Below are 18,717 nucleotides of genomic sequence, written 5' to 3' on the forward strand. Positions count from 1 at the left end.
GTTTAGTACCACTTGAAACTAAATTCTTCATTAGAAGTTTTTCTGCTACTCAGATAATAAAAACTCAGATTACATCTTCTTATGAGAGCTGGCTTGTGGTTCTGAATTTTTTTCTCCTTTCTCTTTTCAAGGTTCAGTTTTCTGATAGAGGGCATGTAGAGAAGGGGAGGCCTGAGCTGTTTTATTTCTAATTTACCTTAATATTAAGAGTGTAGGCATTTGTGTACCAGCTTTATGTCCTACTTTTGTCTGTACTGTGCATGAACCCCAGCTTAAGTTGTGAACAAGAATGCTTGATTTTACCATCTTTGAAATGCCTCGGGATTTTGCTCTGCTTTTCTCTCTGAGATCCTGGCTTCCCTCAATCCCTGGCTTTAATATCCCTTATTTTTTAGAGATGCTTATTAATGAATTTATGGAGATATTCATAAATAAATAAATTCCATAGGCCATTATAAATAATAATTTATGTATATAAATTTTGTAAGTATAGGTTATATATATATCTTATAAATATATCTAATGCTTTTAAAATCATTATTTGTTTTTAGCAGAATGATCATTCAGAACATTAAATATACCAAGTTGCCAAAAATAGAATTTCTCAATGTGTTTTTAAAGATATAACAATATATTATGCCCTTTTTTTCTCATTTATAAGAGGGATTTTATAAGAGGTGGGGACTGATATATACTATCCCACCATTCTTTTTTCGTTGATACTCATTTAAAATCCCTCTTATAAAACTCCTGCCAGCTTCTACTGCTTGTCATTTTAATATGATAAATTATTTTATTCTTATCTTGTTTTTCAACTACATATGAATGGCTTAAGAACCATAGAAGTCTCCATGTTTAAAGCATCGATTGTTATTATAATCTGTGACTTTTTTCTAGAACTGAGTTAGCAACTGAGTTTATTTTGAACCTAAAAAAAAAAAAAAATGCACATACCAGATGGAAAGAGGTAGAATCAAATAGAAACTTCCAAAGTCTCTTTTTCATACTCCCTAGGAGAATATAGAGTCACTATATAATCAACGCTGAAACATAAAATAGAAACAATTTTTTAACCATATGGTAACTCTCATTTGTCAGCCCTATCCTGAGGAAAGGAGACTATTTCAAGAGAGTTAAACTCTCTTTAGGAATTAAGGACCTAAATTTATGAGGAAGCGGAAATTTATTCTCTTTCATTTTTGAAGGGTGTTTATAAAAATGGTTAGTTATAACCCTTTGATGCATACTTGTAAAGAGTTATTTTACCTTTACCTTTATACCTGTGTATAGATGGAAATAGAATATATAAGTCTATTTACTCATTTTACCAGTTTTCAACCAGTTCTCCTGGTTTCACTGTCATTATTTTTCAAGTATAACTGTCTAGGGAATTCATAGCTTCCCTCATTGCTCTTCGGAGTCACTTGCTCTTTGTCTATAAACTTTCCATTTTTAAAAAATTTTGTAATATCTCTTATCTGCGTTGATAATCCTTTGTGGTTCATAATGCTTTTTATTTCTTCTGTATTTTGCTGATTTCAGAACGTAGTAAACATTTTTGATCCTTAATGTTCAACTGGATAATGAATGTTTCTTACTCCACACCACCTTCCTATTATGCCTCTTTCCAGTCTGTTTCTCTGATACTGTTATTCTATGTTCAACTCATTTTTATTCAGTAAACACTTTTTGATAAATGTAGAGGATAAATTTGTAGGAAGGGAATGGAAAGGCTAACTGGCAACAAAGAAACTAGTTAAATAGTACAGTTAGCTATTATAGTTGTCTAGAAGGAACATGAGTGTCAGACCAGAACAGTGGTGAGAGGGAAGGAGAGAATGGGACAGGATAGAGAAATATTTAAAAGGTTAAAAAAAGACCTGGCGAGACTTCGTGGCTAGATTAGTTATGGATAGTGAGGGAGAAGAAAATACAGAGAATAACTCTATGGTTCCTAGCTTGGATATGTGCATAGTTGTTCATATAGTTAGTGTTATGATTAGGAATGAAAGAGGATCCATTTTTGGTATGCCATAGGGGTTTCTTTTTCTGTTTCTTTTCTGTCTCTCTTTCATCTCCTGAAGAAAGGAATTTCAAATTTCTCCCCCTTTGTTTTGTAAAGTAATTTAATATTTTTTTTTATCTTAAATCTCTTTAATGGCTTCCCATCAGATTTAGGGTAAATTTAAAAATCCTTGGCATGACCACCTGGCCACATCTCCAGTCTTATTTTCTGCTACTTTCTCCACTGCTAGCTATTTCCCTACCCAAGCCCCAGTAGTCTTTTCTGTTTTCTTTGAATAAATACAGATCTATCCTACCAACATGTGCTCAAACACAACTTCCTCCTTCCTGACATTTTTCACAGGCTTCCTTCTCTATCACAGCCTTTAGCTTTCAGTGTATTTCACTTATTAGATCCCTGTGTTCTGCTGTCATTGCACCTCACTCATCACTTATATAACCTTTATCCCAATTTTAATTTTTTTTTTTTTTGGCTTACCATCTGATACCCCTTGTAGGGTGAAGAGAGTAGAAACCATGTCTTGTTCTCTGAACTATTCCCATCACTTAGCACAAGACATGGCATAGAACAGGAGACTACTAAATACTTGTTGAGTAAATGAGGTAATAAATTTTAGACTAGTAAATAGTTTTTGGTTACAGGAAGGGCAAAAAAACTTAAAAAACAAAACGATCGACTTCTAGCTTGTCTTCAGATTTGCAAACAATAAATAGTTGAAACAAAATTCCTGGTCATTATGAAGTGAAAAACAGAAAAAAAAACCACATTACAAAGGTGGTCAATAAGGATGAATACAAAGGATTCTCATTATAGATTTGAGGCTCTGTCTATATTGAACTTGGACTTTTTAAAGTTCAGAATGAGGGATTGTTTGTGTAATGTGTCATCTGATTCCAATTGCCATAGAAAGGAGTAGATGATCTCCAGTGTAGCCAGATCCAATATTAGGAGGGTGTTTGGGTCAAAATCAACATATTGAGTTTCATTAGGGAGCATTTGCAGTGAGGCTTGCAGATGTAATTTGCTCCATCCAGCTAACACCTCTGTGCAGATGGGTTTCTACACTGTGTCTAACAGAGGTTTGTTTTTTCTTCTTTGAAAGAGTTGCCTGTGACTTGAATAAAATATTTTGACAGAAATGGAATATTGAGATCATTTATAAATTGAAACTCTGCTGTTGTTAGATTTGGTGAGTTTTTATAGAAACTGATGCGAAAATTGCTTTTCAGCTATGAAAAATATGAGGGTAATTTTTTCTTGTAATTCTGACTCACCTTAGTGGTTTATATGTATTCTTCCATTTTAGATTGCTTTTATATCATAGTTTGATATTCACAGTTTCTACTTCTAATCAAGATGGTTATGTATTGTAATGAGATTTTTTCTAGTTTCTGTTTTAAAAAATTTTTTAGTCCTTAAACCATGTATGTAAATGTGATCACTTATAGAAGAAGAGGAAACTTAGAGGAGAGTTTCAGAGTTGTTATTGTTCTGACATTGCGGTAAGACCTAAAAAATGTGTTTTTTAAATGTTTATAAAGGTAACATTCTCATTAAAGAAAATTTGGAAAGCAAGAGGAAAATATAAATCACTTTTAATGATATTTACTATTAACATTTTGGTTTATATTTGTTTTTAATTTATTTCCTCCCAGTTTTTGTGTATTCAGTTTTGTTGTCATATGTGTGTTTGTTTATTATGTAAAATTAATGCTATTTCATATAGACTTTTAAATCCATTTCCATTTTAAAATAAGGATTTAATATGTATTACCTCATTCATATTTGTATTACATGATTTATATGTAAATCATGTTTTTTTCAGGTTATAAGAAAGAGAGAGTGTCAAGTTATCTTTGGAAATGGTGGTTCAATATAAGGACCTGAGGGTTAACAAGGAAGCATCAGAGGTTGGGTTAGTGGCAAAAGTGTATCAGAGGATGGAATGTAGACAGGGATATAACAGCAGCTTTTGTGACCTCATAGCAGTTCTGCTCACCTAATCAAAAGCTAGCCTTACTATTTTTTACTCTATTGACTCTGGTGCTTGAATTTCAACTTTTCTCCTCTTTGGCTTTGTTTTTTGGGCAGTGCCTCCTAGCCTGCTGCTAAAGTTGCTACTTCTAGACATTTCTATCTGTATTTCATATTCGGACTGAATGTATAATTAGGCTAGTTAATTCTGAGGAGGACTTCCATTCTTTTTTTCCCTTTTCAACACCTTTATTGTAATAGATAATATACCCATTTTTAGTGAAATTATTTTAATTCAATAATTGTTAGTAAATTTGTGAAGTTAAGCCCACCAGTTCCACAATACCATTTTAAACATTTCCATCACCAAAAAGTTACATCATGTCCATTTGCAATTAATCCCTGCTTCCTAAGCACCCACTGTTCTGCTTTTTTGTCTCTGTAAATTTGGATTCTTTCACTTACTATAACCATTCTTGAGGTTCATCTGTGATACAGCATGTATTAGGAGTTGGCTCCTCCTTATTGCTGAGTAGCATTCCATTGTATTTCTATACCAGATTTTATTTATCTGTTTACCAGTTGAAATATACTTGAATTGTTACCTGTTTTTTACTATTATGAATAATGGTGCTATGAACTCTTGAATATGTGTATTTGTATGGACGATATTATAGTTTATAATTGAGTGTGATGTCTTGTGTAACAGGGTGATCAGGATCCCTGTGGACTAGATTATGACATAGGGTTGGAGAGTTGATATAGCCCTGATGTAGGAGAGTGAATGTTTATTGCTGGCCTTGCCAGCTAAAAGCAAACTGTTTCTTATGGTCTTTATTAACATGTATCAAGAGAAAAGCATTTTCCAGGTCATTAGCTACACACCAGGTATCAGAGATCTGTTGATTTGCTCAAGCAGTGATACTCCATCTGGAATAGCAGCTGCAGTTGAAGACACTACCTGATTAAGTATTTGATAATCCGCTGTCAACCTCTAAGATCCGTCTGCATTCTTCACAGTCTCCAACTAGGACAGCTGAATGGGGATGTTGTACGGGTTACCACCTGTTCTAGTTTGCAAGCTGCTGGAATGCAGTATTATCAGAAATGGAAAGGCTTTTAAAAGGGAGAATTTATTAAGTTGTAGTTTTACAGTTCTAAGGCCGAGAAAATGTCCCAATTAAAGCAAGTCTATAAAAATGTCTAAATTAAGGCACCAACAAGAGTTTACCTTCATTCAAGAAAGGAAGATGGAATTCAGGGTTTCTCTCTCAACTGGAAAGGTACATGGTAAACATGGAGATGTCTGCTAGCTTGCTCTCTGCGTTCCTTGCTTCATGAAGCTTCCCCAGGGGCATATTCCTTCTTTATCTCCAAAGGTCTCTGGCTGTGTGGGCTCTCATGGTTCACATGGCCCTAAAAAGGGACTCTCTCCAAAATGTTTCCTCTTTTAAAGGACTCTGGTAAACTAATCAAGACCCACCTGGAATGGGTGGAGTCACATATCCATCTAATCTAAGGTTAATACCCACAATTGGGTATGTCACGTCTCCATGGAAATGATTGAATCAAAAGATTTCCAACATACAGGACTGAAATAGGGTTTAAAAGGAACAGCTGCCTTTACAAAATTAGATTAGGATTAAGGCATGGCTTTTCTAGGGTGCCTAAATCCTTTCAAACCCGCACACCACCCTTGCATCCTTCAAGTCCTTGATGGTGGCACTTATCTCGGCAATTCCTCCAGGAATGTGGTGTTGCTTTTGGTTTACTATTTTGCTAGATAGAAGCAGTTCTAATGGCTTCCACTTGGCCTTTGCTTCTATAATAGCCCCCACTCCACAGGTCATGGGACCAAGGTGGGCATTCTGCCAGTATCTCTCTTCCAATTATTCATTCTGGAACTTGGGGAATAACCTCGGTAGGGTCTGGAAACCTGCTGGATCCATGGTGAAATGGATCTGAACTAAAACTCCATTGATCATTTGACTTCCATAAGAACCTACTCTAATACCCAAACAGTGATGTTTTGAGTCTCCTGGAATTAATGTCAGTTCAGAGCCAGTGTCCAGTTATCCTGGAAATGTCTGATCATTTCCTTTTCCCTAGTGCACAGTCACCTTGGTAAAAGGCCATAGATCCCTTTGGGGAAGACTGGGAGGAAGATTAACAGTATAAATTTTTGCCAGCATAGAAGGTCCCTTTCCAAGGGGACCTGACCTTCTTTCAAAGGGTTCTGAGAATGTGAACTGACTCAAGCCAGGGAATTCATTGAGGGATGAATCTGTTTATACAGATCAAGTAAGAATTTAGTAGACCGCCCATGTGTTTCACTTCTAGGTTCCACATGATCATCTAGCCAATGCCGTAAGTCTCTGGTAGTCAAACTATTCTGACTGCTGCTTTGATTCTACTTTCCTTTATAGGCACCACATCCACCTTGTCTTTGGCGACACTTGGTTTCTACCTACCCTGGAATCTGATTATCTCCATTTTGTTTAAGAATCCAAGTTTTGTCGCAGCAGTTCCCACAGTGATATCTGGCCTGCAGAGAGGGGCAACTCTTGGGTTCTCCAGGGATGATGAAATTGCTCTTACAAATTTATTCCTTACAGTCCTGGTGAAAAGTATGTCCACTGGACATTCCTGGGGTAGGTATGGAGGTCTTACATGTTATCCACTCTAACATTCTAAACTCTCTAATTCTTTGGATCCTTTCATACATAATGCCAGGGCAGGTCTGGCATTTCAGCTTCAGATAATGTAGGTACCTTTTGGTCCATGTTTCAGCCAACCAAACAAAAAAACTATTAGAGCCCTTGAGCTCTAACATTGACTCCAGAGTTTCTGCTTGGTGGACCCATATCACTAAATTGAACCTGATCCAACTTTATATTCCTTCTATCATCATCTCACCATATCAATAAATTCAGCTTGATCCAACTTTATGTTCCTTCCACCATCATCTCACATCCTGAATGTCCATTCCTATACATATTCCCCAGATTTCTGCCTATATAAATTGTTAAAATCATGCAGTTCTTTTGTAGTACCTTCTTTCGAGTCCCACTTACCTAGCCTATCAGGGTCTGTTGGAACTTCAGTCTCATTATAGGTCTCGAATAAAAGAGGTGCTGTGGGGGATGAGTCATAAGAGGAATTAGCAGAGTCTTGCAAGCCAGCTACTTCAAGGCCTTCCATCACATTTTCATCTGGGGAAATATGGTTAATCTCTTCACAGGTAGGTATAAGGACTGTTCCTTAGGGGAGACAGTTACAGATTTATCAGGCATAGCAGGGTTAAGGTGGAGGATGCGTGGATGATTTTCCTGGGCAGACTGGAGATGGGATGGCTGATTCCTCAGAGCAGACCATTATAAGGTTATCTAGCAAAGTAGACTTTGTAGAACCTAAGGTGTCATTGTCCCCATAGCCATCGTCAGCCCGTATGTCCCAATCCAGTGTTTTGGTCAGTTTGTCTAGCTTTATGATTTATTTTGGCAAAGAGGATTTATTAGTCAACTTCCTCCCTCAGCCTTAGCCAGTTGTCTCACCTGACTACCCTTCTTTTGCTAAGCCATTTTATAGTCTACCAGCTTTCTTCGTATTTTAGCCTGGACCTGGTTGATTTTGTTAATCTCCTTAGTTTGGCTAAGGCAAACTAAGTGCATGGTGACTTATTCCAAAAGAATTATCTGTGACTGTTTTTATAGAATATGATTATGAGTGTCATAATCACCTTTATACACTGTCTAGTACATGTACTATGTAAAATAAATAAAACAAATATATAGCAACATATTCTCTCAGATTATTACTTTCTTTGCATGAATTCCAACCTTGGATCATTCCAACTACATGACATCTTTGTTGCTTTTCCTAACAGTAGTTGGGAAAATATTACTTCTGGTCCATACTGATAATTTTGTCTCTGCAACTCTTTTAATGTCTTTCCATTTCTTACAATAACTATTACAAACTTTCTCTACTTTCATCAAGCCAATCTTAACTGTTTTCCGTACTCATTCTCAATAGTTAATCTCCATATGTCTTTAATGAAATAATTGATAATTTCCCACCCAAACATACTTCCAGCACAGGGTCTTTGTACTTTTCCTCTTTTTCTAGAACTGTTTCTTCCAAATAACTTCAGGGTTATTTCTCTACAGAATGTCACTTTCCAAAAATATGTATTTTATTGATAAATCTTTACATACATACATTCTATACATGGTATACAATCAGTGGCTCACAAAATCATCACATAGTTGTGTATTCAGCACCATGATGATTTTTTAGAATATTTGCATCACTCCAGAAAAACAAATAAAAAGAAAAAATAAAAAACTCATGCATACATACACCTTGCTCCTCCTTCTCATTCACCACTGGTATTTCCATCTACTCATTTTATTTTACCCTTTGTCCCCCTATTATCTATTTATTCTTTTTCCGTTTTTTTTTTTTACCCATCTGTCCATAAACTGGAAAAAGGAGCAACAGACACAAAGTTTCACAATCCCACAGTAACATTTTATAAAAGTTGTCTTTATACAATCATCTTTGAGAATCAAGGCTACTTTTTAAACAGTTCCCATATGGGGTACTGCTGACCTTCATAGCTTCAGAACTCTAACTCTGTGTCTCAGGTATCACATAAATACCAGAAGTTTCTGGCATTGACCAGGTTATAAACAAACAGCTCAGTATCTCAGAATTTAGAAATAACAGTTAAAACTCCTGAATATATGTGACTGCTGTAAAAGCATAAAATCTAGGACCCTTTACAATAGGCCCCAGCCTGGTAACCCATGCTGTCGACTTCAGTTCACTGAGTTTTATATTATAGTTAGTCCACATGATTGAGGCATGATAATATTTGTCTTTTGGTTCCTGACATTTCATTCAGCCTGCAGTCCTTAAGGTTCATACACCTAGTTGCATGCCTCACAACTTCATTCCTTCTTGTGGCTGCTCAGTAGTCCATTGTATGTAAACACCACATTTCCCCCTTCCATTCTTTAGTCATTGTACCCTTAGGTCACCTCCATTCATTGTGGATCAGGCACACTGCTATTATAAACACCGGTGTGCAAGTGTCCATTCCTTTCCCCACCCTCAGTTCCTGCAGGTATACATTGAGAGACCAGATTTCAGGATCATATGATAGCCCCACTCCTAATGTCCTGTGGAACCACCTCACTGCCCTTCAAGGGGCTGCACCTCTCAGTTTCCCTACCAACAGTGAATAGTACACCTCTTTCTCCTCATTTTCTCTAACACTTGTTTCTCTCTGTTCATTTTTAAATAGTTTTATTCACACATTATACTATCCAACCTAAGTGTATAGACAGGCCTTTACCACCACGATCTATATGAAGACATTTTCTTTTCTCCCACAAAGAATCCCTACCTACCCCATGCCTCCCACCTGTTGATGTTTAGTTTTGGCATAATTCCTTTGTTACATTCAATGGAAACGTATTACAAATGCTACTGTTAACTATAGACCCTCGTTTGCATTTATTGTACGTTTTCCTGTATACCATCTATTTTTAGCACCCTGCAATGTTGACATTCATTTGTTCTCCCTCTTGCAATAGTACCTTTTTATTGGTACATTTAATCACCATCATTGTCCTCTCTAGGCATTCCTTAACTATACTGTTTCAGTCTTTATTCTCTGTCTTTCCTTCTGGTTTCTCCCATGTCCCCAGCCCTTCTCTCTTATTCATACTCACAGTCAGCTTCATTCAGTGTACATGTATTAGTGTGCTACAATCTGGTAGTATTGTGCTATCCATTTTTGAAGTTTTACAGTCAGTCCTGTTGCATAACCTGTATTCTTAAAGCACCAATTGCCCAATCTCTACCCTTTTTCTATGTCCTGATAACCTGTATTCTTAGCTTCAATTCTCAAAGTTCAATCATTAATGTTAATTCATATTAGTGAGACTATACAGTATTTGTCCTTTTGTTTCTGGCTAATTTAACTCAGTATAATGTTTTCAACTTTCATCCTTGTTGTTATACGCTTCATAGTATTATCCTGTCTTACAGCTGCATAATATTGCATCATATGTATATACTGCAGCTTGTTTAAGGCACTCCTCCGTTGATCGACATTTGGGATGTTTCCACCTCTTGGCAATCATAAATAATGCTGCTGTAAGTGTTGTTGTGAAATGTCCATTTGTGTCCTTGCTCTCAGGTCCTCTGAATATATACCTAGTAATGGTATTGCTGGATCATATGGCAATTCTAGTCTTAGCTTCCTGAGGAACTGCCAGAGTGCCTTTCTGAGTGGTTAGACCATTTTCCATGCCCACCAACAGTGGATGTGTGCCTCTTTCTCCACATCCTCTCCAGCACTTGTCATTTTCTGTTTTTTTTTTTATTATGGCCATTCTGTGGATGTCAGATCATATCTCATTGTGGTTTTGATTTGCATTTCCCTAATAGCCAGTGAAGTTTAGCATCTTTTCACGTGCCATTTAGTCATTTGTATTTCCTCTTCTGTGAAGTGTCTGTTCATATCTTTTGCCCTTTTTTTTTTTTTTTTTTTGCGTGGGTAGGCACCTGAAATTGAATCTGGGTCTCCGGCATGACAGGCAATAACTCTGCCTACTGAGCCACCATATTTTTTAATTGGGTTGTTTGTCTTTTTGTTGTCAAGTTGGAGAATCTCTATATATTCTGGATACTAAACACTTATCTGATATGTGGTTTCCAATTATTGTTTCCTGTTGCACAAGCTACCTTTTTACATTCTTGACAAAGTTCTTTGATGCACAAAAGGGTTTAATTTTGAAGAGTTCCAATTTATCTCTTTCTTCAATGCTTATGCTTTGGGTATAAGGTCTAGGAAACCACCTCGTATTACAAGTTTTATAAGACATTTCTCTACATTTATTTCTAAAAGTTTTATGTTCTTAGCTCTAATGTTTATGTCTTTGATCCATTTTGAATTAATTTTTGTATATGGTATAAGATGGATCCTCTTTAATTCTTTTGCGTGTGATATCCAGTTCTCTAAGCAGCATTTATTGAAGAAGCTGCTCTGTTCCAGGTGTATTGGCTTGAGTGCCTTATCAAAGATCACTTGTCCATAGATGTGAGGGTCTATTTCTGAACACTCTGTTTGATTTCATTGGTCAGTATATATATCTTTATGGCAGTATCATGCTGTTCAATCGCTGTTCAAAGCTTCATAATTGCTTTAAAGTCAGATAGTGTCAGACCTCCCACTTCATTTTTCTTTCTCAAGATATTTTTAGTTATTTGGGGTACACTTTCCTTCTAAATAAATTTGGTTATTGGTTTTTTCTATTTCTGCAAAGTAAGTTTTTGGGATTTTAATTAGTATTGCATTGAATCTATTAATCAATTTGGGTAGAATTGACGTCTAAACCATTAGTCTCCAATCCATGAGCACAGTATGCCCTTCCATTTATTTAGGTCTTCAGTAATTTCTTTTGGTAATTTTTTGTAGTTTTCTCTGTAGACTATCACTTTATTAGAGAGGTCTTCCTGGATTGTCCTATTTTCAAATAGCACCACCATCAGCTTCATCCCCTTACTCTACTTAATTGTTCTTCAGACCACTTACCACCATCCAACATACTACTGATCATTAATATATTATCTGCCTTTCCGCCAATAGAATACAAACTCCAGGAAAGCAGTGATTTTGTATTTTTCATTGCTCTGTATCTAGATCCTAGAATAATGCTTAACACTGTTTTTAATCAGTAAATATTAGTTGAACAAATGAATTTACATTATGGAATTAATCCTTAATCTGCTGCCAGTGCGTAGGACCTATTTCCTATAAATATTTTTGCCTATTGATTCTTACTTCACATGTTCAGTCATTCATAAGACTAATTTTTTGAGAACCTACTATATGATATGCACTGTGCTTTTTAAAGATCTTGCTTCATCAGATATAGCTCTTTATCTAACCCCCTTTTGAGCATACAAAAGCTCAAATTTCTTTCTTTAATCAACAAACCTCTTAGTTGCCAAATCCAATGGAAACTTTTTCAACCATGACATTTCATTCTTGAAATTCTACCGTAACTTCTGAAAAACCATTCTATTTTGGTTTGTTTTTTATGGTTCTGGGCTACTCCTTCTGAATGTCCTTGTGAATCTTTTTCCTCTACTCTTTTCTTGAATATAGGTATTCATAACTACAGCTTCCATGGCTATACATTTATTTTAGCACCTTTTCACTGATGATTTATAAATCTATAAATTTACTTTATACCTGGCTTCTTTATTCCTTTTTTATATGTCCACAATGTGACTCTGATAGAATTTTGTCTTACAGTGTTCCAGTTTGAATCTATTGTGTACCCCCAGAAAAGCCAAGCTCTTTAATCCTTGTTAGTATGGCTGGGTGGGATCTTTTTTATTGTTTCCATGGAGATGTGATTCACCCAATTGTGGATATTAACTTTTGATTCAGTGATTTCCATGGAGATGTGTTTCCACCCTTTCAAGGTGGGCTTGCTTACTGGAGCTCTTAAAGAAAACCATTTTGGGAAAAACTTAGTGTTGACACAGCCCGCAGAACCAACATAGGCCACACAATCAGAGACCTTTGGAAATGTGGAAGGAGGTCACCCCTGGGAAAGCCTCACAACATGAGGAGAGAAAGCTAGCAGATGTTGCCATGTGCCTTTACAGCTGACAGAGGTGTTCTGGACCTATTGGCCTTTCTTGAATCAAGATGTCTTTCCCTGGGTGCCTTAGTTTGGACATTTTCACGGCCTTAGGACTGTAAACTTGCAACTTAATAAATTCCCCTTTTTAAAAGCCATTCCATTTCTGGTATATTGCATTCTGGCAGCTTTTGTAAACTTAAAGATACAGCATAGGACTCTTTGATACAAAAAATTTGCTCTATTCCTAATTTCACGGCTAATCAGAGCTCAGGTTTCTTTCCATCTTGTCCTCTTTTGTATGGGGTACGAATTAAAATTCATTAATTCTAACTCCTTCATTTAGAATTTGGAATTGTTTCTAGGACTGGAAGAGCCCTGTTACTATCTGTCTATGAACTTCCCAAATAGTGAAATAAGTGAAGTTCATGGAGGCTTAACTTTTTACCTTTTACTCTATTCTTTACTCCTACTTCTTTCTTATGTCATTAAGTTGATTCTTACGCCATTATGAAATATTCCAAACAATTCATGTTGACAGAAAAGGACTGAAATGGCTAAAAACTTCTAGGGGAAAGCAGAAGATTGGGAATATGCATTTCTTCCTTATAGTGAGACACAGGTAGATCTAGGAGTCTTACCCAGTTTGAACTGCAAATCAAGGCTATTTACTATACCAGACAGTATTGTAATATCCTGACTCCTTTACTCATTAAAGCAATCTATAAGTATAATTAAATTAGTGTAGTCTTTCGATAATATAAAATAATATACAAATGTTTAAATTTTTAAGAAATCTTAATCCTATAGATTTCTCATTTATTAGAAGTTAGACATTGTGAAGCTTTTATATCATTAGTTAATTTTTTTTCTTGCATGGGCAGGCACCAGGAATCGAACCCGGGTCTTTGGCATGGCAGGCGAGAACTCTGCCTGCTGAGCCACCATGGCCCACCCTCATTAGTTAATTTTGATATTCATTCAACTACAGTAAGCAGTTGATTTTTAGAAGTGTTGGTAAATTAATAGCTTTAACTCAGATTGACGAATTGCTGAGTTCACTTTGTGACATTAAGTAAAAGGATTACATCTTAAAATGTGGAACCTTTCTTGCAAAGTTTTATGTCTTTATTTTCTTTTTAATAAATATAATTTATAAAGCTGAATTTTTTTGGAAAGATGTAGTATCTTAAGCATCCTTTGTATATTTTATTAAAGTTTTTGAGAATATGTTCTTTATAAGATTTATACCAATTAAATAGTTGTTAATAAAAGGGCAAGTAGCTCTCAATCATTTTAGAAAAATCTAAAAATAAAAAGTAAATAAGTTAGGAAGCAATAAACATATTTTTAAATAAGGATATTTAAAAGGCTCCGCATATTCTTTTCTAAGTTATAACCCCTATATCATATTACTGGGGTGTGAATCCCAACAAGTATTTTATGATTATGTTTTCTTACTATGTAGGTGTTTTCAAATAATAATTTAGGCTAGGTGGGAGTGTGCTATTAGTGATGTTATTTTCAAAAACATTTGTAATTATAACATTTCTTCTGACAACCCAAAGACACTGACACTGACTAAGTTAAATATTGTTCTAATATTCACATTTCTTTCAACACTGTAAAGTGGCTTCTAATACCTTAATTGCCTGGAAGACAGAGCTGTTCTTTGAAGTCCCTTCTTGTTTTAAAAGCAATGATTCTTGTGTTTTTTTGTTTTTCAGATTTGGAATCATGTTTTAGAGGTCGAACAAACAATAAAAACCCAGCCTTGTATTTCTTTAATATAATAATGAATTTTTGATGATTAAGTTATTATTCGACCAGTCATAGCTTTTGGAAGTAACTTAGTTGTTTTAGAAATGAATTCTTGGGTTTCTAGATATGAAGAAAATCTTTCACAATTTTGAAATAAATTATCCATAATTTTCATTATCATGATTATATGCAATGTATTTCATATTTCCTAAAACAAAATATTATTTTGTTCCAAATGTAAAATTTTGGTTATAGAAAAAATTAAACTATAAATTACTCATTTTCATTTCTCTTTTATCTAGGCTTTTCAGCTATTCTTCTTGGCAGGAAAATTGATTAAGCATTATATCATTTTTAGTGCCTCAACTCCTTGAAAGTACTTATAATCACTTAAAATTAAAGAATCCTTTATCTTAACATCCAGTTAAGTGATAACTGGCTTGGAGAAACAGTGCTAATAATTTCGGCTCATTTATATGTATAGAATATAATCTAAATCTCTCCAAAGTGTCATCCTCGCAATAAGTGGTAAAATAGTCCTTGTTATATAATTCATATTTGAAATCAAAACCTGCTTCAGTCATAGTGGGATCTGATTATAGAAAATAAAAAAAAATTAGGGAGAAGTGGAAGGTGCTTTTGTCTTTCTAAAAAATTAATATTCAGTGGCTAAGGTTTTGGCGGTAAAGAAAATAGAGGAAAAGTACTTCCAACATTAATCAACATTCTTTCCTCATTTGTCACATCGATGTTCATAAGGTGATTGGGCTCAAGTACTTACAGGTTACCCTGTAGTATAATAAAATATCTTTAGAAAGGGGAAGACTAATTCCTTTTCCAGAATGTTAATTCCTACCCAACAAGATGCAGTGCATTAAATAAAGTGTGCATGATATGGTTCTGTGTAATTAGTCACTATTCACAGACCCCAGCATCGATGATAAATTTAAATATATTACCATAACATTTTTTGTATCTTCTAAACCAGTTCTTTATCTCTGATCCTAGTATTGTGCAAACTCAGCAGCATATGATATAATGTAAGGAAATACATAACTTTTTTTTCCTGAAAATCATTCTGTTAGGTTAATATGCTCCGATGAATCCATGCCCCCTCTCCGCTCTGCCCTTATACCTCATCATTCACACATATAACACATAGTCTCATGGATTGTTTTTATTTATTCATCTCTGTCCCAAAGCTTTCTGTTGTATTTACTCTCTTACAATTATTTGGTCTGAATTATATCAGTGTTTTTCATCATTTTCTTGTGAAAACTATGTTATTCTTATTCTTTCTTCTGCTGTTAATATAGAAGGAACACATGTCACACAAAAATCGGATTCTCAGTCCTCCTGTTTTTTTTTTTAACTTTTAGACATTTTGTTAGAAATTTTTAAAATTTTGCCAGCAATAACTAGTTTCTCTGAAATAAAACACCCAGATTGTAGCATTAGAATTTTTCCAATTAAAACAAATATTCGTATTTTAAAAGTCAGCCTAGCTTAATAGAAAGCTATATGAGTTCTCAGAATAGTGCTCTGGCCTATCATGGATGTCTGAGCATATTCTAGATAGTACCCAGAATATTATTTTGCCAGTGTTATAAATAGACAGTGTTTTTATTTTGGTTTTTGTGTAAAAGGAGTACTTATACAGTTAATGATTTCTGTTTGTGGTCTTTTTTTTTTCATAGTGATTAGTTGTGGGAATTTTATCATTTAGAAGTTAACTAAGATTTCATGTTCTACGTAGAGTGTGATTTTAAGGCAGACAACTTACATGTTAAGTAAATGGTTATAAATTATTACCTTAGAAGATGCTTTTTAAGACAGAGTATAATATATTCAATTATAATATATTGATCTGATTCCAAAGAAGCAGCAGAAAAAAATATATATAGTATCTGAGATAGAACCAATAGCATTTGTTTTTTTTTTTAATTTAATGACTTTATATGCAGCCTTTATCCAACTTAACCACCATTTAGCAATTACTGGATAAAATTAAGTTTGAAAAAAATATGTAAAGCTCACTACCCATTTTTAAATATGTAATCTGAAATCATTCCAAAATACTTTAAGACAAATTTGGCAGAGCCTTTATTTTATAAATAGTGTAGAACTCATGTAGGTTTTAAGATAATTTTAGAATTAGTTACAGATGATTTAACATTTGTCATTCTTTCTTGGAGGCAAAACATTTTAAGTCCTAAGACAGACAGTATACTATAGTACTGACCACATGTTATTAAGCAATTATCATTGTTTCCAGTCATTATTGTGGATTATTATGTAGCTGAATTTATTCTATTACTCAAGTCTGTATTTGTTATTAACTGTATTTGGTCAAGACATTGTGAATGTTCAAACTTATGAGAAATTACCTTGTGATGTCCACTGAATATTACCATTCACAATTCAAAGATATCTTCCTTTAACACATGTATTTTTTGTTTCATCCACTTAGTAATTCACTTAGTATTTTTTCTTCCATGAGAACAGAATGTGAAACTACAAGTGTGAAGGGATCTTGGTGGGTATGCCCATTACCCATGGGGAGACAAAGTCTTGAATGAAATATAACAAAATATTAGTAGTAGTTATTATTTGGGGTGGCAAAGTGGAAGGTAGATTATGACTGGCTTTGATTTTTTTTCCTCTTTATATATTGTTTTCCAGATTATCTGTGGTTAGGCCTCCAGTGCTTCTCTCATTACAAAATAAGTAAATATTCTCAATCTGATTTAAAGTACTGCATTGCTGAAGAAGTCTAAACTATACTGTTTATACTGACAAGCACTTGGAGAATTGCAAAATCAAAAACAGTGATAGGAACAGATTTTCCATCTAATTTGCATTGTGATAATAAATGTTTATAAGTATTGTGATAGAGCATTTTTAAAATTATTTTTACATAGTATTTATGTGCAGCCACAATAAAAATTAAGATGATTTCACCTCAGCAATTTATATTAATGAATTAGTCTCAGGTAATATAAAAGGAAAAGCTATAAAAGAAGGAGAAAAGGAATTTTGCTTCTAATCCTGAAATTTATGGGTGCCAGTTTTTATTATGAAGTGTATTTTATTTAAACATAAATGTAACTTCTATTATATATAGTAATTACCCACAGAATATGTTGAAATATATCTTTGTTCTTACCACCAGAGATACCGATTAAGTAGGTCTGATGTTGAACCCAAGAATCCATATTTTAAATAAGCACCCCAAATGATTCTGATGCAGATCGTCCAACAGACTACAGCAATTGCTTATTCCTTCCTCTCTCATTTCACAGCCAGATCTATGGTCATCTTCAGTTCCTATAAATAGTATCATATTTTCTTAATTTAATCCATTTTCTGTGGTTTCCAAGGCATAGTGCATAATCTCCAGCCATTGCACAAAAAGTTACTAGGCAAGGAAAGAAGTTAGAACTTCCAGTCATATTTTTATCTCATTTCTTTAATTTCTATTTGTGTATGGTTTATAACACACATAATGTACTGATATAATATTATGTTACAATAAATGCAAATATAAACATTTTAGAAAGGTGACTTAAGTAGCATGTAAATTGCTTAACCCATTGGTCTTTGAGATAATATATTTGCTTTTTATCATACCATATTAAAAGATTTTACATTTCACATAGAAACAACAATTTGCTGTGACGCAATGATGAACTAAATTTTTACGTATTATTCTTCCCTTCTCTCTTTCCTCCCCATCATCAGGTGATGCTTTCCCTTGGACTATCAGTGTGCATCATTTCAGCATATATACTCTTCTTGGAAAACAAGTGACACTTTCCCTAGTGGAACCTATGGGTTGTACCTCTACTTTAGCTGTGACGTCTCAAAAACTACTTGCTACAGGACCTGATACAAGACATTCGTTCGTTGTCTGTCTCCATGTTGACCTAGAATCACTTGAGATAAAATGCTCAAACCCTCAGGTTGGTACAATTGATTTATGAAAGGAAATATAAAATAATGTGATTGAAGAACTATTGTTTTTCATTTCATTGAAGGGTTCCTCTTTAAGTGTCCTTAATTTTTTTTTAACTGGGCCATCAATATCAGGGTGGTTAGATTGACTTGCTTTGAAGTTCTCTCTAGTTTGGAAATTTAAACTCTTCTGGAAATTAATGGTGGCAACATAAATGCATCTTTTGACTGATGGAATGTAATTAGTTACAGATGTAAAGTTTTTAAACATTGGAGAACCTCTTTATTTGTCAGACTGAAAGTGTCTGTTGAGGTGCTCACCAATATAATTTC

The 18,717-nt window shown here is 34.5% G+C and overlaps 1 protein-coding gene across 16 annotated transcripts in view; it reads left to right on the forward strand.

The window, feature by feature from the left end:
* Positions 1-18,717, forward strand: part of VPS13B (vacuolar protein sorting 13 homolog B) — a 1,000,970-nt gene that overhangs the window by 500,632 nt on the left and 481,621 nt on the right. For all 16 annotated transcript variants that reach the window (XR_013178353.1, XR_013178354.1, XR_013178355.1 and 13 more), the window contains one exon: positions 18,172-18,392. Coding sequence is in view for 12 of the 16 variants with exons in the window: in XM_077167321.1 (XP_077023436.1) it covers positions 18,172-18,392 (221 nt within the window). In the remaining 4 variants the exon portion in view is untranslated. The remainder of the gene's footprint in view (positions 1-18,171; positions 18,393-18,717) is intronic.

The sequence above is a fragment of the Tamandua tetradactyla genome, chromosome 6 (assembly GCF_023851605.1).
Source record: "Tamandua tetradactyla isolate mTamTet1 chromosome 6, mTamTet1.pri, whole genome shotgun sequence".
Classification (NCBI taxonomy): domain Eukaryota; kingdom Metazoa; phylum Chordata; class Mammalia; order Pilosa; family Myrmecophagidae; genus Tamandua; species Tamandua tetradactyla.